General features: G+C 41.9%; 1 protein-coding gene across 4 annotated transcripts in view; it reads left to right on the top strand.

The window, feature by feature from the left end:
* The window catches only part of tle5 (TLE family member 5, transcriptional modulator), a 43,963-nt gene extending 21,308 nt beyond the window's left edge, over nt 1–22,655 (top strand). For 2 of the 4 annotated variants that reach the window (XM_073476262.1, XM_073476261.1), the window contains exons 4-8: nt 3,545–3,608; nt 8,526–8,570; nt 15,517–15,579; nt 16,363–16,437; nt 17,689–22,655. In XM_073476262.1, coding sequence (XP_073332363.1) covers nt 3,545–3,608; nt 8,526–8,570; nt 15,517–15,579; nt 16,363–16,437; nt 17,689–17,916 — 475 coding nt within the window. In that variant the 3' untranslated portion in view covers nt 17,917–22,655. The remainder of the gene's footprint in view (nt 1–3,544; nt 3,609–8,525; nt 8,571–15,516; nt 15,580–16,362; nt 16,438–17,688) is intronic. The other 2 variants (XM_073476263.1, XM_073476264.1) reach the window with 2 other exon arrangements.
* Nucleotides 22,656–24,365: the final 1,710 nt, after the last annotated feature.

The raw sequence follows: 24,365 nt of genomic DNA, 5'->3' as shown, positions 1-24,365 counted from the left end.
TAAGATAAAGCTTTGCAGAAAAACATAGCTTGAACTTGGGAGACACCTCAGGAGTCAACTGTGATGAAATGAAGATGTCTGTCTTTGTTCCACTCACCTCAACTCCACAACCACACTGCACTCTGAGGAAACATCCTTTATTGACTCATACCTAAATCAATCTCGTTTACCCTAGGCTATTGATCTCCCTTTACTGCTTAAATACCGCTACAGTGCCAGAAGTCTAAGGCACTTCCAAAGTGGCTGGTTCAACCTCAACTGATCTGTTTGATAGCAGTTATAAAGAGGGGGGACGCCACAGGGTCTGCATCTCAGCGAGAGATCCTCTCTTTGTGAGAGTGGAGTCTTTGAAGCCCGCCTTCCTTCCTGAGGAGGTTGGTTTGTTTCTCTGTACCTGTTCTCCCAGAACCTTCCAGAGGCTCGCCTCTGCTGGTTTCAGAGACAGGCGAAGGCAGATGAAAGCCCAGCAAATTGTGTGCAAAATCCCTGCTCTGGTCTGATCGCTCTTGTTTGTGGAGGATTCTGAAGTAGCAGTAACACCCTGCGTGTCTTTTTCCTCGCCTTTGGTTTTTGTAATTCCCACAACGGTGGGCAGCACCGTTTAACCCTCTTCAGAGAGCCAGGGCGCAGTTGAAAGACTACCTTTTTTGTCTGAGCATACAGAACATGCATACAGTGTCTATTGACTCAGGAGGGGGGCTGGGATAGGGTGTGGGGCTTGGGAGCCACAGACGAGGCTTTGTAGCGCTCTGCTGCTGTGCAGTGCTTGTCTGTTGCTGAAGCCTTTAAAAGGCAAATGTACCGCAGGCGTTCCCCCGGGTATAGTAGCAAGCATTGTAGCTGTCGCTGTCTTCCTCTTTCCTCCCCCCTCCTCTTCTCCCACCTCTCCTCCCCTCCCCTCGTTCACATGCATAAATAGATCAGGGAATACATAAATCAAAATAAAGATGACAGCAGGAGCGATTTAGAGACGGAAGAATCGGCAATAAAACTCCATCAAAGTGTCGTTTGAGAGCAGCGGTGCAGGCCCGGGGGCTGCTGAGCACCAATCAGAGGAGGCACGAAGCCAATCCCAGGTAGGTTGGCAGCAGGGAGGCCTGTCGTCATGACAACCCACCACACAGTCTACGCATTTACACAGGGATAGCAGGAAGGGTTTCTGATGTAGGAGGGAAGGGGAGCGTTTTGGATAAGTGGAGGCTGCTCATACACACACAGGAATAGGTGGCAGAATAAACCTGCCAATCAACCCCGACAAAGAAACCCCCATGACTGTTGAGCAGGTTGGATATCTGTTGCTTGCCATGGTGAAAGCAACCATGATCATCCTGTAAAGAGCTTAAATCCAGCTGAACACATTGTGTTGGACTTTAGGGCCTCATTCACGTGCCTGTCACCTGCACATCTTCATCCAACTAGTTGAGTTCTGGGGGGTACTGAGTGGCAGTGTCTATTGAAAAGGGAGAAGACGGTGAACAAGTCATCGGTTAGTGATCTGGGGCATGAGCAATAGAATGAGATATACACCCATCAGCCATAACATTAAAAGGAGAACAGGTGAGGCAAATGACATTGATCATCTTGTTACATTGCAATGTTCTTTTGGGAAACATTGGGTCCAAGTTCCAGACCAAGCACAGCTCCTCATTGTAAGCACACTCCCTGATTGTAGTGGGCCACCCAGCAGGACAAAGTGTCCTGCCACACCGCAAAAACAGGAACGGCCAGAAGAACGTGACAAAGAGCTCAAGGCATTGGCCTGTCTTCCAAATTCCCCGGATCCCAATCAGATTGAGCAGTTGTGGATGTGCCGGAACAAGTTTCAATGGGTGGTGCACGTCAAGTGGCATCTACATAAATGCCAGGGCCCAATATTTCCCAGAACATTGTGCTGTAAGAAGATGATCAATGTTCTTCACTTTACCTGTTAGTCCTTTAATGTTGTGGCTGATTGGTGTATAGATATGTCACAATACTGCTCACATTTCCTCCACATTTGGCCAAAGCAGTGCAGAGACATCACCCCAATAACATCTTAAAAACAATGACGTCATCCTTTTTTAAAAATGTATCTTCTGTATTACTTCTTGGCAGAATAATTACAGCATGATTTGAGTGTTTAAAAACGTTTTTACTCTGATGTTCCGCAATTAAAGATCATTTCAAAAAGGATAATTGCACATGAGGCCATGGCTTGTCTTCTTCCATTTTAGAAGTTATATTAAAAATGGCTCTTGGGACGTCAGTGAATGTAATTGATCACAGTGACGTGAGGATGCTGATATTAGGCTATTAACTTTTACATTTAGAAAGGGGTTCTGTGTACTGAGTGTACTGAATAATGAGCACCATGAGAGCACACAGAATTCTGGGTCAGCACGTTTTATTTCTCTGTGCTTTTTTTTTTAATAAAAATGTTAAGGAATAGCTTTTAAACTGAGTGACACGGTGGCACTGTAGTTTATATAAAACTCAAGCAGGATTGGTCTTCTAAACATTAAGTACAATTATAAATGTTATATTCTTTATGTTTTAATGTTATAATGTCCATCAATAACAAAAAGTCAGACAAGGATGAAGATTCAGCCAAAACTGTAGCCAACTGCAAAAATTATAGACGTACAACCCTGTGTGTATGAGTAAGCTCACATTATTGGCTGTGTGTAACAGTGTCTTCAGTCTGCCAGTTAAGACTAACAGCGATGAGGATTCAGCCAGTGCTCACTGTAATCGAGCTGTCATTCCTGCAGACGGCTGAGAAGAACATCCCAGCATAAATATACACACACCATCAAACAGGTTTCAGACTTATCCTAAATCTGAAACTATCCACCATGTGCCTGCGCATATCTTTATCTGATCTGAGTCTTATCCCGTCCTCACATCGCGTGATGCCTCCTGAGACTGGCACGTTGTAACTGGCTGCTTCAATCAGAGGCACCGGGAGGAATTCTTTTCCCTTTTTTTCCCCTCTGTCTTTTTCATTTGACGATCAGGGTGACTTGTTGACGCGTCCTCCTTTGTCCTGTCGCCTCGCGTGACATCAGCACTGACATGATTACAGCTAATGGCTGTCGCAGGGACTGGGTCTCAGGAAACGCTCGTACTCTATATTTAGACTTTGTACTTCACTGCCTCTTCTCTGATTTAGAAAGCAGACATTTTGGCTAGACACATCTCTGGAGTTCAGAGTAAGTTTGACCTCCTTCCTGTCAATCGACACATTGTGAAGCGCGGCAAAAAACGCCGCCACTGACTGCTAAGGATGAGGACGGCGGTAATGGTGATGATGATGGAGGCAGTGATGGTGATAAAGAGGGTAATGGAAGCGGAGATGATGACAATTGAGGGGCTGCAGATGATGATGAAGGTGGAGGCAGTGATGAGGGTTGAGGTGATGATGAAAGCCATGACAGTGCCGTCGGTGAAAACGGAGGTAATGATGATGAAGGGGGCAGAAGTCACCTGGTGTCAGCACTTTAGAAGGAAGACTGTCGAGCTGACTAACAAGGTCTGACTCAGTGCTCCTCTCCTCTCTCCCCAGCTTGAAGCTTGAGTGTGACAAGTTGGCCAGTGAGAAGTCAGAGATGCAGCGCCATTATATCATGGTGAGTGAAGCTGTGTGTGTGTGTTGTGCATCAAAGATGATGACTTGTTTATCCTTAAATGTAATTTTGACACAGTATGTTTGTCCAATGTAATATTTTATTCTTATGTGAACGTACACACAAGATGTTGATTACTGTTGTTTTTATGTTTTCACCCTCTCCCTTCTGTTAATTAATAGTCTTTCTTTCCTTGCACTGTGGTCTCGCGACACAATAACTGTATGCTGAGACTGTCCATACAAAAATAGAGCAGCAGTGTCAGTAAATGTATCACAAATGCTAATATCAACTTTTTAAGATATATCGAGTGTATTTTCAAATGAAATATAGTCAGACACAATACAGTTTATATCAATAGGCTGTATTGTTATGCTACATAACCCGTTTCTTCTGTAAAGTCATGCCAGTTTTCCTCTCTCCTCTCTCACACTCTCCATTTAACCCCGTCCCACTCACTCACAAGTTCTCCTGCAACATTGAGAGAGACACAGCACTGCTACTCTGTTAAAGCAAACGTTTTCAGCACTTAATTCATTTGAAAAACGATGGAAAATCACTTTTTAAACTCCCCCGAAAAATCGTTAATGTTCAGCCGTGCAATTTGTTTTGTGTAGTTTTTCATTTACACATTTTGCAGTTGTATATTTTCAAACAGGAATGAAAACCCTGTCTTTGCATTTTATTTTTACAGTCCGTTTTAATAAAATTGCTTGTGAAATCTCAAATATGGCTTTGACTTATAACTGAACATTTAGCCCACGTCGAGATATACTGTGTATATATATCATGTGTGGCCTTTTAGCCTGAAAATACAGAGATACTGTACGAATTTGGGTCTGTAGCGCCCAGCCCTACAAAAGCTCTAAAAAAGCTTTTGTTGTAAATAAATCCTTTTTCTTTTCCATCAACATAGCAAGTAGAAACTATAATGGAATAAACGTCAAGTAAGAATTGAATTTTGGATATGTAAATCAATTCAGAATTGTTGAAGATGAGAATCACAAGTTTATGTCTTATGCTAATCGACCCTAACCCCTCCACACCGAGCTAAAGCTACAACAATACAACCGTAGTTGAAATAAATATGATTTGTCCATGATTTTTTTTTTACTTCCATTGTGCTTCTGGAGGAAATATATTTGTGATTTCTCTCTCCCCAACCCCCTTCATTTCCTCTCTTTCCCCCATCTCTCTGTCTCCACACATACACATTCACACGCAAACACACACACACACACAGATGTGCTCGCCCGCTCTCTGCTCCACCTCGGGGCTAATCTCATTGTTGCTGGCCGTGGCTGTGTAGCCGTCTGATGTTTTGCCTCTAATTGATCCTCTGACTGGCTTTAATCTCATCTAATCTGTGCCGCCGCACTGCTCTCTCCACCATCAGCCAGCCAGCAGGCACACACATATGCACACACACACATACACACTTCCTCTCTGTTTATTTCAGGCAGGCATGAGTGCATGCAATCACGCACACACATACATATGCAGGGCCATTGTTAGCCCGATAGTGGCAGAACACACACACACACACACACACACACACACACACATTCTGACAGAAACTGACAATAATATGAACGGACGTAATAAAAGTTGATGACAAATTTTACATTCAGATGTCTTGTTTAAGCTTGGTTGTAATATCTAACATCTGACACTCACAATTACATTTATTCACTTCGTTGAGTGAAGTGTACCCAATTAGCCAAGTTTATGTGATTTCTTTGCTGGTCGGGAAAATGTCCGACTGGATGTGCCTACAGGGAGATATTATCACCATAAAGTAAGGAAAAGAAAGCAAAAGTCTTGCACCCCCCAACGCCCCCCCCCCGTAACTGCTAGCCATAGTATTTATTCTGGCTTTTTGTGCATGCATGTGACAAATCAGAAAACTGAGGGAAACTGTGCAAAGCCTCACACTTGGAAAGAGTAACTGAAAGGTTAACATTATAGCAACAACAGTAGGCTTTTCCATTGCCACTTTTGTCAAACTGTGCCGCACTGATTTCAAATACCAGTTTAAGTGTGCGCAGGGGTAGTAAGCCGTGCCATAATTGGACCATCACTGTAGTGGGACCAAAGCGCACCCAACCTTCCTCCAAGTGGGCTATTGTGACATCCCACGACCGAAGCCAGCTCATTACGACCACCCCTCTCCCTCTCAAACAAGTGTGTGTTGTGAAACTCATATCTGTGCAGCATACCAGAGAGAAAGACATTTTTAGAACTGAATCTCTGTGGTTTTAAGTTTAGTTTCTCTCCTGCGTGCCTGTTTGTAAGTTCAGACATTTGCTTTATTTTACTGTTTTATCGTGTTTCAGGAGTTGTTTACAGGGTTACTGCTGGTGAGAACGTGATTTTTCCTGATTTATTATAACTAGATAACAGGGTACTTTTATTGTGAAGAATTTATAGGAAATTGAACATGTTTATAGCTGAATAAGTGAGGCTTGGTGAGCAGCTTTTCTTCAATAATACTGCTAGGAGGAAGAGCTTACAATCGTTCCTTTGACCACTAGTCAAGATGAACGCGTCAGCAGTGAAGGACACACCTTCAGGCTGGTAGCTTCTCCAAGAAATGCAAATCGCTGCTGCACTGAGCTAAAGTGCTGAGTCAAACTGAGTCAAGCCGAGCCAGCACGTGTGTGTGTAGAAAAGCTTTACTTTTTGCATGCATTACTAGCCTTAACTTTTTCATCAGCCGCACCTTGATGTGTGATGGGTGGCAAATATTACTGGCAACAAAGCAGTCAAAGGAGACCAACCATGTAGCCCGCTGAGTGGTTGTCATTACATTATTGAGGAGATACACGTAAGCAACAGGCCTACATCAAGCACAGCTATGGTATAGGTGACTGGGTCTGTAACTTTTTATTACCAACTGTGACAGCATATAAAAAATTTGGTCCTCCTAGAGACACCTTTTGTAGCAGGAGCTACCAACTACAAAAGCAGTTTTGAGTACTTTGCCAGGTGTTTATATGTCTGTCTGTCTGTCAGTCTGTGTTTGGACAGATTTTTGTCACAAATGTGTAAAAATGCAGTTACAAATTTTTACAGGTGTGTAGTTGAGATCAAAATGAAGGCAAAGTCCAAAGACGGGGTGGCCCCATCCATGAGTACCGAGTACTCATGTAATAATGTAGTAATCACTAATGAGTAGTCATGGGTTAGAACGTGAACATGCTGACGGGCATCACAGCTGGTGTGACCCCATCGCAACAGCTGTTTGAAAGAGGGATGATCAAATATTCTGATCAATCACATGTGCTGCTGCCTTATCAGTATAGTGGCCAATTGCTGTAAATCAACATCTGCGAGCTAATGTGTAGAAGCTTTTAGGAATTAACCATCAATGAAATTGTTAATAAAGGTGTTGCTGCCTTTTTAAAATGCATTTGCCTGCAGCATAGTTACCACAATAACATCAAAGTAACCTGGTAGGATGTCAATGAGGTAAATGGACCACCATCAGCTCTGCAAGATATTCCATGATTAAGTGCTGCGTTTATGCAAACCTGATTTTTTTTTTTTTTTTTTTTTAACGACTTCCCTCATTTGGTTGTGATAATACGCAGCAGTATAACCCAGATTATACTCTCATTGTAATCAACTTGCATCATCAAATCTCTTTACAATGTTACATACATGTTAAATACAAAGAGATTTTCCTCAGTCGAAACTGTCTTCAGATTCAGCTCAAAATGTAGCGATAAAATTGAACTATGAATGCAATATGGTTTATCCGTCCTACACACACACACACACACACACACACACACACACACACACACACACTTTCAATCGCACTTCCACTCCATCAGTGGCAGGCCTAGCCTTGTATCCCCACAACGACCCCCCACCCCTCACACACACACTCTTCTAATAGCATATCAGGTTGCCCCACTCCCCCGGCCAGCGGCAGCACCTCCATTTCCCCAGCGCTGTAATTACTTTAGGGAGCTTCCGCGTGGGCTCGAGCAGCTACAGAAAAAAAAGTGTGTGTGTGTGTGTGTGTGTGTGTGTGTGTGTGTGTGTGTGTGTGTGTGTGTGTGTGCACGCACATGCATTCATGTACAAGGTAGTGTCAGTGTGAGACCGAACAGAAAACAACAATGGTGTGTGTGTGTGTGTGTGTGTGTGTGTGTGTGTGTGTGTGTGTGTGTGTGTGTGTTGTTTGTTTTCCAGTGACAGAGCCAGTCCCCCTGCAGACAGAGTGGGTGATTAACAGGGTTGACGCCTAGAGGGTGGCCCTCTCATTAACACTGAACACACACACACACACACACACACACACACACACACACACACACACACACTCGCAACAGAGGCTCTTTCTCTACTGACTCCTTTTCTCTCTCAGTTCCTTTTCCTATTTGAAGCCATGTGTCTTCTTTCCTCTTTGTGTGTGCATGCAGGCGTGATTGTGGTGGGAATAGTTATGTAGAATCAAAATCTGGAATCTTGGGAGTCATTAAGATTTCTAAGATGTGGCGTGTTGGGTTTAGCGTCTACTTTGTGTTGATGGATAAATTAATTTATTTTCAGCCAGGACTTTCCTCGCCTAAATTTTAGCCTTGTGATCAAAAATTTTCTAAATTGTGCAGATTGTTTATAGTTGTTTACACAAGGATTCTAGGAAATATCACTATTTTATTGTCTATGATTGCTATAATATTGTTCTTTTGTATTTTTTATATTGTGAATTATGAGGCACAATTTTCTTGTCTTTTTTAACAACTCTGAGTAATTACTAAATTATACTTTTGTTGAGAATGCCAGCTAAAAAAGAAATGTTTTTTCCCATTACAGGAAATGCACACCACACAAAGAAAATTGTGCACAATGAGTATTTGAGGCCTCTTATAACATATTCTTTTTGTTCTTCCCTCTCTTTTTTCCCAGTACTATGAGATGTCCTACGGCCTCAATATTGAGATGCACAAACAGGTGAGCATTTATCTGTTCCCATCACATAACATGTAAAACTGTTGTTTGTCCATGAATAGCAAATTGCAGATGCAAAAAATACTGGAACACAGAAGGATGCATTTTTTGGCTGTAGGACAGGCTGGATTCATGCCTGTTTATGGAGGAAATTTGCAGTTACAATCTTGTGGTGCCAGTAAGTGTTAAAGGGGTTTATGTTGCTGTAGTTGACAACATTTGTTGGTCCTTATACTCTGTGTGCCAGTGTAGATCGTGAGACTTTCCATAAAATACCATTTAAAAAGTTTTTTTCTGTACATTTCTTTATGCATTTTGTATGTGGCATGTTAAGTATTCAAGCTGAAAGCCCCTATTGAGCAAATGAGTGGTTCACTAGACGGAGCTGTAAAAAAACAATTTACAGTTGACATAATTCAACCTGTTAGAGCCCTGAAGGACGAGGCTGTTGATGAACGTCTGTGGCCCTAGTTGTTGTGGAGTCCCCCACACTGTTGGCTTTAGCGGGCCCTTGTCGTCGGCTTTTTGGCTAATTTGAGCATGTTGAATCAGCATGCCTTTCAGTGAGGGAAGTCGCTCTGAATCAGTGCACGAGAAGAGAAACAGAAAATGAAAGTAAAAGCCCCTTGTGCCTGTTGCTGTTGTATCCATGAGTTCAACCATTTTGCACAGTTCTGTTTGTTTTACCTCCACCTCTTCCTTATTGCCATTTGCAACATTTATCAGACATATTCTTGAGTAGAAGTGCCTTGCAGAGTCTTCCGGTTTCCTTTTTAAAATGACAAACACAGACTACTGCCACCTGGTGGTATGGAGTGGTGTGTCCTTTCACGCAGGCACAAAACGTACAAGCTAGTTGGCTGTCGGCTGCAGTATTTGCGGTGGGTGCAGGTGCAGCTTTTTGGCCTAGACACAGGGGACATGAGGTGACTCAACAGTCGGCCCTGTCAGGGCCCTTTTTAAAGTAGTGTAAAGTAACCAGAGCGAGTGACAGTAAAATTCCTATTTGAATGTTTTCTTCAAACACAAGTCTCCAGATACATTAAGCTACACACTGGGGTTATGTTATGGCCATCATAAATATTTTAACTTTGTTTCTGAGAAAAAAAATGCTGTGGCCAATGGCTGTAAATTCTACTGCAGGGAAGCTAAAGAGAAGTCGAGAGAGAAGTGAACCATTGCTTTTTCACCAAACTTGGTGCTGAGATTGAAGAGTAAGAGATTTGACGTTCGATGGCGAAACTAGCCAGAGCCAGAATAAGAGCTGCAGAAATCTCAAAACAGTTTGTAGTCGAATCAGGAAAAAAGCACCACAGCAAGTTTGTTGAATTCATCTGACATTAATCTAGAATATAGAGGTTTAGAATATAGAAGAGGGCTTTTTTGTACTTCTGCCAGCCATAAGCAATGTAGGCAGCATCATTTTAAACTTTACTTACAAAAAATGTCTCAAGGACTACCATCACAGTCCATCATTGCAGTTGCTTGTTGTTGATACTGATGAATCTCCTGGGGAGAGTTTCATGGCCATCAAAACCTTGGAGGTGTTCCAGCTGCCAGTCAGCTAACATCGTCTGTGCAAGCAAACAAGAAAAAAGAAAATAAGACTTTTATTTCCAGGACCTTGATCATCCAAAATAACTCCTCGCATTTTTGTTATTTTGTTGGTGCAGAAACAGCTGTGCATCCCCAACCCTATTCCCCCACTGTGCACCTGCAGCTCACTGATTGGCAGGTGTGAATTGCAGAGATAATCTCCCATCACTTTGGTAGTGTTCAGCGACATTTGAATGATGCCACCTGAGGCTGTGTGTAAAATGCAGGCGCCGAGGGGTTAGCTTTTTTGCTGTTGCCACATCAGTTTTAGTTCACTCCATACACTGTTTTCCATTGAGATGTATGAGGAAGGGAATTTTATCATCTCCAAGTCGTGGAAAGTTTAGTTTTGACTGCACACATGTGGATATTGGTCTGGCAACAAATCCTAAATTATAACAGTTAGATAGTCATAACTTCTGCAACAGCTTCATCACTTTTCAGCAGCCTCCCCTAAAACATCCAGTGAAGTCTGCACAGATGGAATCAGTTGGCCATTTTGAAAAAGAAAAGAAAAGGAAGCCCTCATTCAGGCAGGGGAGGGGTGAGGAGCTGATATCATACATCAGTGTGTGTGTCTGAAGCCGGGGAAGTAATTTATGCTCAGCCTGTAGGAGGGAGAGAGCGATGGGCCTCCAAAGGGCCAGCCCTTATCGGTGACCTCGTCTGGCGCTGCCCGTCCACACAAACGCACACACACTGTCTTATGATTGACGGCACACTCTGACAGCCATATTGGGAGAACCGAGCACACTTTGACAAATGGACACACACGCACACACAGAAGTAGCAGCTTCCATGATTTAGAGACCTTCACATATATGCAGCCACACAAACTCGGAGGGAGGAAGCACAGGACAGGGACCGTCACACACAGACACACACTCGCACACACACAGACTGTTACAGGCAAGCATGTACGCACACAATCTTCAGCTGTGTGTGTGCTGCTCATCCCACCCTTTTCCTTTAACTGACAGGGATGAAATTCACAGTCACGAGTGCAGTTGTGTGTTTGTGTATGTTATGTCGTATGTGTGTATGTGTGTGTGTGTAAGTGATGTTGTACATTTGCTCACGTGCTTTCCTTTTGGCTGTCTGCAATTTTAAAAAATGTGTGGGTGGGTGGGTTGACACTGCCTGCACGAGCCTGTGTGTGTGTGTGTGTGTCTCTCTCTCTTAGCGCATATGCTCGTCTATTTGTGTGTGTGTGTGTGTGTGTGTGTGTGTGTGTGTGTGTGTGTGTATGTGTGTTTGTGTGTGTATGTGTGCGCGCGCATGCTTTCTTTGTGCACAGTGTGAGTGGGTGCAGAGAGTCGCTAGTTCTATTAGAGAGTTGAAATTGAAGGGGATGTGTGGAAACGAGTGTCGAGGAGCATTCATGTCTAGGCCTATTGTGCACAGCCATCCCCCACCTCCTCCTCCTCCTCCACTTCTGCTCCTCCTCCCCCTCCCTCTCCACCTCTGTCTCTATTTCCCTCTTTCTTTCTCTCTCGCACTCTCACACATTCAATTGCTCCCTCTTGATCACTCTGTCCCACTCAATTCAAAAAATGCCTCTCCACTCTGTCTGCTTTCGCTCTGTCTGTCTCTCTCTCTCTCTCTCTCTCTCTCTCTCTCTCTCTCTCTGTTTTGTCTCTCTCTCTCCGTTTCCTCTCTGTTTTGTCTTGGTGCGGAAAAGCAAGGTTGAGTTGTGGATTGAACTGGGAATATGTTGAATGAAGCTGCATTGTTGCCAGGTCCTCTTTGTCTTTCTATTGTTCTGTTTTCTCTCTGTGTTTTTCTTCCTCTATGTTTAGTCTCCAGTGTGTCTCCCTCCTGACAACATAACTCCAGCATCTATGTTTTGTTCATATCGTATATAATGTAGGTGTTTCCATTGTGTGTATAAATAATGTACATTCTTCAGTCAAGTTCTCGTCCTCAGTCATACTATACAGTAAAGCCGAATCCTGATGCTTTCTTCTCTGCTAGGGGGACTCGTGTCTATAGGTTGAACTGGGCGAGTTATACGTGTTAGGTGTGGAATAAGAAGTATCTATTTACTTTATTTATAGTGGCAACAGACAACTAGTGTTTCCAAGTGCTATTATTGTTATCGCTGCTGTTGCAAAGTCTATGATTCATTTAGTCTTTGTTCAGCAATAAAGCTGATGTCATTAATGTCATTAATTGATGGACAGCAAATTAATCAGGAACTATTTTATTAATTAATAATAAGTTTGTAATTTTTAAAGCAAAAATGGCCAAAATTTTTGGAGGAGATTCTAAACTGAATATCTGTTAGTTCACGATTAAATCATTAGTCATTTAGTCTATAAATTGTCAAAAAATCTTGAAAAATGCTCATCACAATGTCCCAGAACCCAAAGTGATGTCTTCAAATTGCTTTGTCTGCTTTTGTCCAACAAACAGACTCTTCATTTACTTTCATAAAAGACAAAGAAAAGCAGCAAATCCTTACATTGAAGAAGCTGGAGCCAGCAAATGTTTGTCATTTCAATTAAATGAACTATCGATTATCAAAGTAGTTGGTAATATTCATTCAGTCAACTAATCTATTATTGACTAATTGTCGAACTCTAATTTGAAGATGATCTCCTGTGTGTTTTTTACTAATTTCTACTACTTCATCAGATTTTGTGACTGTACATTTGATTCAAATTCACTCTTGGCATTTGAAAGTTCATAGAAGAATCTCTTTAAATTGTTTATAAATGATGTATGAAGTATCATGTCCTGTTGTATTCTTGGCAGGAAGCAGTAACACAGGACACTCAAAGAGTAAAGATCATTCAGGGACAAAATCAGGACGCTCTGAGGAAGTCTGTGAAATGTTAGGTTTGTTTAGGCTGCCTTCCACACTTCCTTAAATCAACTTAAACACATTTTTGTCTCTATGTTGGCTTTCCTTTTTGTGTCTACATTTTTCAAATTACAAAAGATAAAGCATATTTAAATTGGCCAAAAGCAGCAAAGACATCTCCAACGGCTATGAATTCAGTCAGTTGCAGATCCTCGATGTGTTAGGCCAGTGTTATATTACCTACATTTTATTTGCACACATACAATGCTCTTGTCAGTGAATGTGTGCTCCAGTGACACTTGAGGAAAGCTAGAAAGAGGCAGAGTAAAATGTAAAGAGAGGACAAAAGAGAGAAAGAGGTGTTCAGAGAGACACAGAGGAGGATAATGGAGAGCGCAGATAAAAGAAGAGACAGAAGCTGCGTTGGGAAAAAAGAGGGAAAGAGAGACGGCATAAAGGGCACTGAAAAAGAGGAAGAGCCATAGTTAGCATGGAGCGAGTCCCGCAGAGACATTTTAGAGAGACATTTTAGATATGTCAGGGAGTGTGTATGTGTAATGATGAGCGGATAGGAGTGAAGCGCTTGATGGGGAGCTGTGCTCTGCATGCCTAATGACTGTTAGGAGGGCCCCTCTCTCCTCATCGCGCCACAAATTACGCTCTAACACAATTACTGCTGCTTTGCATATCTCAGACGGATTGGATGATTACCAACCAAATGTGATAATAGACCTGTATGTGAGAAAGATAGGGTATGTGCACGCCGTGTGTGTGTGTGTGTGTGTGTGTGTGTGTGTGTGTGTGTGTGTGTGTGTGTGTGTCCAAGAGTTTTGAGAAAGAGCATTAAGTACGAGCAACTTAATTAATGAGGTGAATAACAGGAGTCTGACGTGTGAGTGTGTAATGCATGATATGTGCACCCCAGTTTGGGAAGGTCATAGCAGACGTTTCCCATACCGATGAGAGTGGGGTTTGAATCACGAGGGTTTAATGATAGTTTAATTGATACTATTTTCCAATGAAAAGACAAAAAACAACAATAAAACCACAAGTTTTATCTTTGTAGCCAAACTGTTGTGTAGTTTATTCCCCTTTGTAGTAGACCTCAATTGAAGGCCCTGCACACCCACACAGCTGTTTTTATTTAGTATGCATGATAAGACCTTGATATCAACAAAGTACAACTACATATTTTAATAAATAGGCCCTTTTCACAGCTATACTAGTGGTAAAAAAGACCATGTTATTAATAACAGTTGAATATGGCTCTTTTGTATTTAAGTGTCCCAGTATGTCATGACTGGTCGACAGTGAGCCAGCATGCACAATACGAGGACCCTGAAACGGAAGCAGCTAAATTAATTTATTTCTTACCCCTGTGCTTCAGAACCAAAATGGCACAGTCTTGGTTTTCCCAACCCTTGCTGCTATGTAGCAGATTTGTTGCTGGCATGGCCAAACTAAGTCAATGACTATGTTTACGTACACAAAAAATTCCAGTTCTTGCTCTTACTCTGAAAAAGGCGATATTTCTAGTTAAATGACTATTCCATTAATATTCCTTTAACCACGTTCCCTTGCATACTTGCTCCTCTTTCTTCCATTTGTTTTGAAAAGGTCAGCATTGCCATACTTGTGCATGTCCAGAAATCTGTGGATATCTTAGTCTTTCATAATGTTTAGAAGCAGGTGTTTTTCTCCTTCTAAACATTTCTAGTGTATTGTGGACTTTTATTTTGTGTATGCTTCTCTACCATAACCTTACAAAGTGTAGGCTAGGCAAGACACAGAGCTGATGGTAGGTCATGTGTCCCAAACTGCCGTAAAACCCACAATTGAGAAGCATATTCTGAGAAGTGCTGTAGTGCTCTTTAAACCTGAATATGAGCATATCCCACATGTCTTAATTGGAAAATGCTCCATGTGGAATAAGGCCTAATTCTCTCAAAGGTGAAGTGCTGTATGCATGACCCGTATGAAAGTCGGAATATTTTCATATTTGGAAGAATTGTAGAATTAGTGTGCATGTAAACATAGTCATTAAAAATGGTGCAATAATCTAACAGGAGAGAGAGGGAGCCGTCAGTCAACCACTGTCTGACGTAGTCCTGTGGCGAGCTCTTATCAGGCAGCATAAGTGATCACACAGTGAAAAAACTGTGCGGATGAACTCATCAGTGAGCTACGCTGTTGCACTGTAGTTTTTGAGTCAGTCCCACGTACAGTGTTCTGCTGCTGTAAATATTCACTAGAGCACCAAATGTGTAATAATCTGCATCTGAAAATAGTCCCAAACAAACTCTCTTCACTCCAGTTTGTGTAATGTAAAAATGACATTGCCCTGCTTTTTTAGGAAGCTACTTAGACTATTTATTTTTTTAGAAATTCATCTGTGACTAGTTTATATGTTTAACATCCTAAGTAGGAATGAATGTGTGCCACAGACGGGGCAGTGATGTTGGAAAGACTGACTAACACACTGTTGGTTTTAGAAATGTAGAGTAACACCAGTATTATCCTTTAACTAAAATAAATCTCTTTCCACAGGCTGAGATAGTGAAGAGATTGAACGGGATCTGCGCACAAGTCCTCCCCTACCTGTCTCAGGAGGTAAGAACACGCGCTCACACACACACACACACACACACACACACTGACACAAACACGTCACTAACCCTCTGACCCTCAGCCTTATTCCTTACATCCTGGAATGAGATCACCCTCATTCCCGCCTCATTACCTCTCCACCTCGCTGACCCCTCGCTCAGCATCCCTCCCTCATCTCCACTTCCCTCCTCTCGTCATTCATCATCACTCGCTTCCCGTGTTCCTTTCCACCTCACTTTTGCTTTTATTCCTCCCTCCCCCACTCTCCTGTGTCATATTCAATCTGTCCTCGCAGCTCTCCCTCCCCCTCCCTTTTTGACCTCCTCCTCCACTCCCCCCTCCTTCCTTCTATGCCCCCCCCCCACCTACCTCCATCCCACTCCTCTTTTCCTTTATACGTGTGTGTCAGCGTAATAAATGGTTGTGTGATTCAGATAAGCCATGCTCTTATCTGCCCACCAGGGCGTTGACCTCCACCCATTACAGCACACCAGCCAACCATCCATTCACCGGTGTCACACAAGGCTTTTGTATGTGTGTGTGCGTGTGCGGTTGTGTGTGTTTGTGTATGACTGGATGAATAGCTGAATGGCCGGAGGGGGGGATGCATCACCAGAGAGGGTTGTCGGTTCTCTGTTGGGACTATTGATATTGATCTAACCTCTTCACCCCCTCCCCCCCACCCCCCCTCCAACTCTCTTCCACTTGTTTCTGTCTCGCTTTTATTGTCTCCCTCACTTTCCTTCTCTCGTCTTCACCCCCTCCACCCTCACCCACCATCTCCAGCACCAGCAGCAGGTCCTGGCGGCCATAGAGAGGGCCAAGCAGGTCACCCCCCCAGAGATGAACTCCATCATAAGGGTATGACGTTCCAGCCCCACGTGAGGGTCTTATGAGGACTAGAAAGAGCAATTATTGATATTTAGCACCAATTCTGTGGTTTTCTCTAATGTCCTATATTTTTTCGGTAAACCAAACTAAATGCAGTTATCAGTATTATAGTATAGTATTATTATTTTTATAAAAATCAGGTTGGAAATGAAATGAAAAAAGGGGCTTTGTGTGTATGTGCCTCCATTCAGAACTCGTGTGCAAGAATACTTCGACTCCAATAAACGCATTAAATAATATCTATTGTAAGGCAAAACTATAGCACTGGTACTGTTATGTAAAAGAAAATCTGGCAACCCCTGGAAATTATCTTGCATCCCCCTTCAGGGGTCCTGAGCCCCAGGTTGAGAACCGTTGGCTAAGCTGCTCCATCATTTTGCCAGAGCTTTAGTGTTAGCTAGCCGAACCTCTCCATCATTTTCCTATGGGTCTAGTGTTAGCTGGCCTAGCCTATCCATCACTGTGATGCAGGATTCGAATAGGTGCCTTGTCTTTTTCTTTGTGTCTGCTGCTTTAGATACAGAGGAGTCTGCCCTGCATAGGTCTTTTTCAGGACTGGACCTCTTCTCAGTACAGAGACACAAATGCCCACCAATATCTGACTGACAGCAGTTAATATCATACTTTATACATCTTATATAAGGACGCAGAGCATTTGAGCTCTGGTTCTGAATGTGAAGCAGAGCTGTTGATTCTGCAGGTGTGGCCTGTGCAGACTGAGGCTGTTTATGGGAAGTCAGTCAGGATTGTCATAAAATCAACTCACTGATGTGTCATCATGTTCAGTGTGTGTCCAACAGGGAGTGATGAAAATGCAGTCACTTGGCAGTAACAATCTTTCTTCCTCTACGTTAAGATGAAATGTGTGGTATTTATTCATGTGTGTTTTTATATTTTATAGTGGACCATCTCTGTCCTCTATAAGACAGTGTTTCCATTTTTGTGTTTCTCTGGGTTGTATTGAAAATTGCATCTAATATAAATAAGTTATGTGTGCTGCAGATTTTCCATCTCCTACGGAGCATGTATTGTAGCCATCCATCTATCCTATTGTGCCTGCGCTATTAGCGCTGTGCCTCAGGGGTTATATATTAAACATAATTTGTGATGTATAATAGGTCTGTGCATTGCAGATTTTGCATTTCCCTCTGTGTTTTGCAGTGATTTGTGTGCTGGATCTATCCCGCTGTGTCTTACTTGGTCTGGTTGTCTTCCATGCAGCAGCAGCTCCAGGCTCACCAGCTGTCTCAGCTCCAGGGCCTGGCCCTGCCCATGACCCCTCTGCCGTTGGGCCTGAGCCAGCCAACCCTCCCTGCCGTCACCACCTCCTCTGGTCTCTTCTCCCTCTCCTCCCTGCTGGCCTCCCAAGCCCAGCTGGCCAAGGAGGAGAAAGCATCACGTGACGGAGTCGACAGCCACCGCGAAGAGGACGGAGACAAGTCTGATTAGATGGTGTCCCCCTTCAGCTCTGTTTTTATCCAGAGATCTACAGCCTCTCCCCTGGTCTCCCTCTCTCTGACCTTAGCTAACACGGGCTTCAATCCCATCACCACAGCTCCAGCTACAGACCCCTAACCAACTCCCATTACTGGGCGAGCTTTGGCACCTGCCTCTCATGTCAGACTGGTCCCTATCTCCTCATATTTACCATATTGGATTGTTTCCTTATATTTCCTTTCTATGTCTTTTCCTCAGATGCTGTCTCCTTTTTATATGTGATTAAGCTTCAGTTTTTTTTTTGCTTATTTCTTTTTTTTTTATCAGGACTACTTTCTATTTCTGTTCCTTCCTGCATTCCTGTTGCTCTGCCTCTCAGTTCTTATTCCTGTTCAGTTTCTGTTTTTCTCTTCCTCCCACTCCCCTCACGTCTCGCCTGTGTTGTAAGCGGGTGTCCATGTTACACAGGACCGATCTGTGAGACTGAACACACCATACTGTAGGTGTTAAAACAGGCTAAATGTTAAACACAGGGATTCTTTGGCAAGCTGTTAAACTTGCAGACACAATACAAAATTCCTAAAAACTTCATTCTGCTAAGAAAGAGGTCCTACAGAGATCAGTAGTGTTGATACTTTTTGGCAGTTCATATTGCATGCATTCATTCACAGCTTAAAGTTAGCTTCAAGTTTAAATGTTGGATTGTTTCGGAGATCAGGTGTTAAAATAATGCCCTGGCTAAAGAGAGAAACATCCCAAAAGTTTCTCACAAACATACATAACAACCAAAACTGCTGCTTTTAGAGCAGAATGATGTTGTGTATAATCCTAAATTTGTACGGAGAAAGGAAAAGCACCTTCTCAGATGAACTTCCTGCTGAAAGCTGTAAGTCTAGATAACTAACCCACCTTCGTAAGCAATGTCCCCCCTACATCAGATAAATCCACCCAGCACCTTAACAGAAAGGCAACATTTTCATCATTAAAGGACAAAGATGCCACTTGACTCCTGCACCCTCCTTCACAGAGGGGGGAGGGTGTGCATGTTGTGTGTTTGACAGCAGAGGGCAGTGTGTGTCTTTGAGGAATTCCTCCTCATTTGGTTCAGGCCTGAGCAAAAACAAGGACAGGACAATGACAGAGTGCAGACTGTGTCACAAGGGGAGTGTCTTATTTATCCACTCTGTGTACAAACTTAGTATACAGAGACTAGACCGGTCACATTAATCTCTGCATGCGGTCAGTCCCAGTCTGTGTCATGATCAAGTTTTTTGGTCTATTTTAAGGAACATCTCAGCAAGAAACAGAGCTAGGCCTAAGCTTTTGATCCTGCCTGTAAATTTGAATACTGTACATTTGGATTCACAGGTCTGTCTACACACTACATAATACAGATGATTTTTTGAGTTGAAAATCTCCATGACTCTCAGATCTCACAGATGAAGCACAAGCGTTCTCCACAGCCGCTCTGATGAGTCAAAAAAACCCAAACTCCCCCTTAGCATCACAGGCCCTGCACACCTACTCAGCTGTTTTCAATTACCTTGTCCGATCAGGCCTCTCGTCAGGTGGAAGTTGGGTGAAACTACGCTGTTAACAATGTGATGTCACCAAATTCTGACTGTGTTCAAAATCTCTGTCCAAATTGTCACGAATGGCAACGCCCCCAGTTTGATTCCAGCAGGAGATCTTTGTTGCAGGCTAATGCCCCATTTAATTACTTGAGCTTAATTGCTGAACGATGAACTTTGGCTGACATGAGGCATCCATGTTCATTTGGCTTTCAGGCGCTTCTGTATAATTAAGGGCAATGTCAGATATATCAAAGCTTTCACAGAAATCTGAGTTTCCCAGTACTAATTACCACTAGAAGTGTGAGGGAGAAGAGAGAGGAGGTCTGATCAGGCGACATGAGTGAAGACAGCCTACTGGGTGGACTAAGGGTGTGTAGGGGCTTTAACGGGGCTAGTAGCAGGAAGAATGGCCCCATAAAGGCCTTGTCCACACATTTACAGATATTTTTCTAAATCAATAATTCCCCCTCTGTTTAAAAACAAATTCTGTCCACACAACCTTCGTTTTATAAAATATCTCTGGACACATGAGACGGCAAAAATGATTCCAAACACCAAAACAAGCATGCTTACAGTACAGTACATAGCAAGCCCGTCTGGCATTGAGCAACCAAAGCAGGAAGAGGCATTGTTTTCCCCAGTCGCTATCCCCGGGTAACGCTGGAAGAACTGTGGAAATTCAAAAGAACCCCGCTGATGGAGGAGGCAAAGAAGGTGAAGAGGGAGAGTGATGGAAACTGAGGTAAAACAAGAGTGAACTGACAGGCATTCGATCGCTGGAGAGAGCTCTGGTTCTGTCAAAGTCTGTTCCCCTGTTGATGTTTCCACCTTTCGTATTAGATCAGTAAGTAACAAAGCCTGCCTACTTACTAATATAACCGGGTGTTTAACTCTGCCCTTTTTATAGCGCTGAGATCTGGGTTTTTAGGTTAAAAAGGGGTTCTTATGTTGGACAGTAGCCAGGCTGCTCGCAGTAGCCATGTTGCTGTCTTTGCAACAGCAGCGCCAACAGTAATACCACAGGAAACTCGAGGAGAGGGGGCCGTTGAAAAGTTGTCTATTTCTGCTTCAAATAAAATAATCCAAAACAGTTTAGTTAAGTTGTAACCGAGCGTAAACAAATGGTCGTGATTGTCGTAGTTTCAGGCTCATTACACAAAACAACGATGGGCGTACTTGAATTAAGTTAATGACACCATTGTTTCTTGGAACTTTAGAAGGCGTTTTAAAAAATCTCAGTTAGACCTAGGAAAAAATTCATTTTGCAAAATATGTGTATACGTGTGGACAAAAGCCTAAATGTTCGCTCTCTACACACCGAACACACTGAAATGTACATATTGAAGTTGTTTAACGAACGCAAACATTTCCACCAGAGGTAGCCTCAGTGGTGATCGAACCTCTGACCATGGCACAAAGATTGTTTGATTGAATGAGTCGACGGTGGCGGCCCGTGTTTGTCTGAATGTTGATACGGTTTACAAACCCAACAGACTAATACAGATGCTTCCAGAGATGCACCATGGGAAACTGCCTCTTGGCCTGCTTTTCTAATCTCGTCTTCTCTCTTTGTGTAGTTCCCCATTGCGCACACACACGCAGACAGGCACAGGAACACACACCTTACTTCGCCTCCTCTGTCTGTTTTGATGGCTACACTGTGAGAATGAATTGATATGAAGAGTTTCATACTTAAACAAACATCCTTTTGATTTGTAAACACTCTATAGCATGATGGTGATGATAAAGCACATTTTATTGTTGAATCATTCAGAAAGCAAACAGAATAATAAAACCCGTCTTGTGTCTGGAAGTTGAGATGACAAACTGTTCCTTTTATGATGCCCGTTGTTGTGTATGTATGTGAATACATTAACACGGTGTGTATAAACAGATGTACAGGTTTGGTCGTTGCTGATGAACCACAGAGATAAAATGCATTCCTGTTCCTACTACAGCTAAAGCTAACATGCTATTCTGCTTGTGAATTAAGCTCGCAGCACATCGTCTCCCATCACACTGTACGTATGTAGCTACATACTGTACTCGTCGTAGTGTATGCAGACTGTGTAGACAAAGCGACACACACACACACATCAATGCATGTCTGCGGGGGAAACGAGATTGATTTCTTTCTAGTGGAGACGTTTTTTTAAAGAATGTTTGGTCCAAATTTTCTGTGATCAATGCACTTGTTTTTCTTTTTCCTCTTGTTTGTTTTGAGATATTAATCGATATGAACTAGAGTGAGAATTACAAAGCTGATGTTATAAACATACAAATGAAATTCTATGTATTTGTTAAAGTAGTTGGAGGTGCTCGCCTCTGTATACAGTTATACATAGAAAGCTTTATGTGTATATAGCTGCATCTTTTCTTGTTTGTCCTGGATGATTCCTGTGCTATTGTGTTACAAAACTGATGTGACACCAGGGGGGAAACTGCAGTACTTTTGCCCTTTGACCCCTTTCTTCTTCTCTGACTCCCGACTCCTCTTTACCCCCATGTCACATCCCACCTCCCCAACTTTTTGCCCCCATAGCGTGAAGCATTGTAAGCGTTTTGAGCTTTGTAAAGGTCTTTTTTTAAATACTTATTTTGTGCATAATGTAAAACCTGAAAGTGTGTACTTTGGCAAAAAAAAAAAAAAAAAAATGTTTTGTGTCTGAAATCATAGCTTCATTAAAACAAAAAAAAAAAAAAAAACTATAAAAAAGTACAACAAACATTTACTATAAATAATATGAAATGTTCTGCAGTAAGGAAGGACTTCTGGTGCCTTACAAATAAAGTCAATCAAATCATAAGAAACTCTCCCTGCTTTTCTGTCACTCTTTTTGAACGTCCCCTGATTGCTGATAATGGTTTGGTGGCCACATTTGATTTCTGTAGCAGCATTTTAATCCAGTTTTAACTAAGACACACCTCTACACTTATTTCCAAGCAGCCCATTTAAGATTTTGTTACATATAGGACCATTTCTTGTTGAAGTTATGTAATCTTAATGAAAGTCAGTACATGGAAATTTTGTTTCAGTGTCTTTGTGTTCAAGCCATTTAGCTAGTGGTCCGGAGTGGGAGCTCTGATCATCAGGAGCTTTGGACTGTGACATGTCAGGGCTAGCTGGTTAGCATGCTAACTTCCATAAATATCTTTGTAACAATACATAGATGTCATAACATCACAAATTTACATTTCTTCACATTCTGTTTGATAACTTTTGTTCATTTTCGGTGGTTTTGAACTAAAATTCTTACATATTGCACCTTAAATGTTTGCTTGTAATATTTTCTTCTTGTTTTAGTTTTGCAAAACAATGGGTCCCACACGTGTCGCAGTTCAAAAACATGATAACACATTAGTTCATTGAACCATCCATTAATAATTTATACCTACTAACCTTTTATGCAGGATCAGCTTTGCCAAAAAGTATGGAAAACAAACTCACCACAAAGCCTAATTAGCAGCTGCTGGGGCTTTTAATCTTCTGACCTCTGTGGATGGAGTTGTCATGGAATTGTAGATATTGAAATTTCAGGGTTTTTTGGCCCTTTTTAAAGGAGAAGTTCACCCAGAAATTAAAATTCATTGTCATGCATGTTTGTTTGAACTTCAAAGAATTAACCTTAACCGCAACTTAAAGTCAGGGTTCCCATGGGTCTTAGAAATCCTTGGAAGTTTGTGAATATGAGGGAAAAATCAAGGAATTCAAAGTTTTTAAAAATAGATGATAAATAAAAATTTAAATTCTTTTTATATTTGCTCAAACCTAATGTTAGTAAACAGGCTGTGTTCTGCTGTTTGCATGCGTCTCCCAAAGTTTTCTTTCATCACTGTAACAGGCAGCACCACTGAGAAGCCTGTCAAGTCTGTCTCTTTGTAACTGAGGTCTGCGAGCTTCTATAAAGCCTGCTCGTCTTCATCATAAAGAACTGCAGTGTTGTTCAGAAATTAAGCTTGATCCATATCTCAAACCAAGCTGTCTTTGATTCTTGGTTTTGAGAGAACTGGGTCTGGAGCGCTCCTTGTGTTTCATGTTTTGGAAGGTGAGGGAACCCAGTAAAGTTTGCTTTGACAGATGGTCAGTTACATTTGTAGCTACAGGCAGCAGATCCTGTTTGAAGTTCTGGGTCATTGACGGTGCTTGATTTATATATTTTGTGCAAGAATCCAGTTTCTTCTGATATTTTTTTTAGTTAACGCTAGTAAATTGGCATCATTCTGCTGTCTGCACTGTAAAAAAAAAATGTTTTCATGACTGAATAAACAAACTGACCTTAAAGGAAAACACAATTTCATACTGTTTTACTTTGTTTATATGATGGGCCCTGCCACCTTTCTAGCTTCAAACAGTGTTCTGGGGACCTTATTTTCCGCTGAGAACAGCTTGTTTATTCAATTATGGAAAAAATAAATATTTGTGTTTGTATTATTACCTCATTAATATTGTAAGTATTAAAATTCTGAGTTGGAATTTCTTCTCCAAAACTACGTAGTGCCCTTTTAATTTTCCAGCATCTGTGGTTCCTGTTTTTTATGTTTGATTAAGTATATTTACGTGTAAAAAATGAAATTAACTAAATATGGTTTAATACTGCTATAATACAAATAATCAGGCTTAAAATTGCAGAGGAGTGCTGTTTTTAGTTGGATTTTGTTGTGATAAAATGATAAACCACTCGTTAAAACATTTATTTACATTTGAAAAAAATGTCATGTTTTAACAGACAATTCATTTCTGTTAAAAATAGTCAATTACATTTGTAGCTAATGGAGTAAAACATGCAAAAACACCAAAAAGGACACTAAAACCTGCCCTTCACAGCACCGTACTGAAGTACTCTATTACCTCTTTACTAAAAGACTGAAACCTGTAAGAAAACCTCT

This window comes from Pagrus major, chromosome 11, assembly GCF_040436345.1.
Source record: "Pagrus major chromosome 11, Pma_NU_1.0".
NCBI lineage: Eukaryota > Metazoa > Chordata > Actinopteri > Spariformes > Sparidae > Pagrus > Pagrus major.
Note: the sequence above shows the minus strand (reverse complement) of the source record. Positions and strands in the feature narration are given on the sequence as shown.